The sequence below is a fragment of the Penaeus monodon genome, chromosome 29 (genome assembly GCF_015228065.2).
Source record: "Penaeus monodon isolate SGIC_2016 chromosome 29, NSTDA_Pmon_1, whole genome shotgun sequence".
NCBI classification, from domain to species: Eukaryota; Metazoa; Arthropoda; class Malacostraca; order Decapoda; family Penaeidae; genus Penaeus; species Penaeus monodon.
In genome coordinates this window covers 13,810,397-13,811,023 of record NC_051414.1, presented here as the reverse complement: position 1 = coordinate 13,811,023, position 627 = coordinate 13,810,397, and the positions used below count along the sequence as shown (strand labels likewise).

Sequence of the window (627 nt, the reverse complement as noted above, 5' to 3'; positions counted from 1 at the left end):
CACCGTCATTTTCCTTAGGAATCTCTCTCTCCCAAAACACAACATTCGCAAGCCACCAAAACTCGCGTCGGCGCTGTCCTCCTCACCTTCCCGCTCTGGTGCTCCTCCAGCAGGTTCCTCAGCTCGGAGTAGAAGTCATCGTCGAAGGTGTCGTAGTAGGGGATCTTCCGCGTGAGGGCGAGATACGAGCAGCACCATATGGCGGCCACCAGGCGCAGCACGAACATGGTGGCTGAGTTTAGGCCCGCGGTCTCGGCGAGCGGCCTAGATAAACATCCAGCGAATCACTGCCCGGAATTCTTATTCGCTTCTTAATTAATTCCTTAAGTGGGTTCTTCGTATTCTCCTTTGGGCGTGCTGAGGCGGCGAACGGCGGGAAAGGAGATGTGTCGCCTCGCAAGGGGCTCGAGCGTCTGAATGAAGCATTGATCTGGTCGCCATGGCAACGCGCGCGTCACCACGAATCAATGGGGCGCATGCGTGGCCTCCGCACTTTTTTCCTTATTATTTTGACTTTAATGATGATCGTGTTTGATTGTTTTTTATCCTCAATGAGTGCTCGGTGGCCACTTTGATACTTAGACGATTCTGTTTTTGTTTCAATTATTGTTTTCTCAGTGCTGGAAA

General features: G+C 52.0%; 1 protein-coding gene across 1 annotated transcript in view; it reads right to left on the bottom strand.

Moving 5' to 3' along the window:
- The window catches only part of LOC119591754 (peptidyl-alpha-hydroxyglycine alpha-amidating lyase 2-like), a 13,265-nt gene extending 12,837 nt beyond the window's left edge, over window positions 1-428 (bottom strand). Inside the window, 1 exon segment of the mRNA XM_037940501.1 lies at window positions 87-428. Coding sequence (XP_037796429.1) covers window positions 87-227 — 141 coding nt within the window. The 5' untranslated portion in view covers window positions 228-428.
- Between the last annotated feature and the right edge of the window lie 199 nt (window positions 429-627).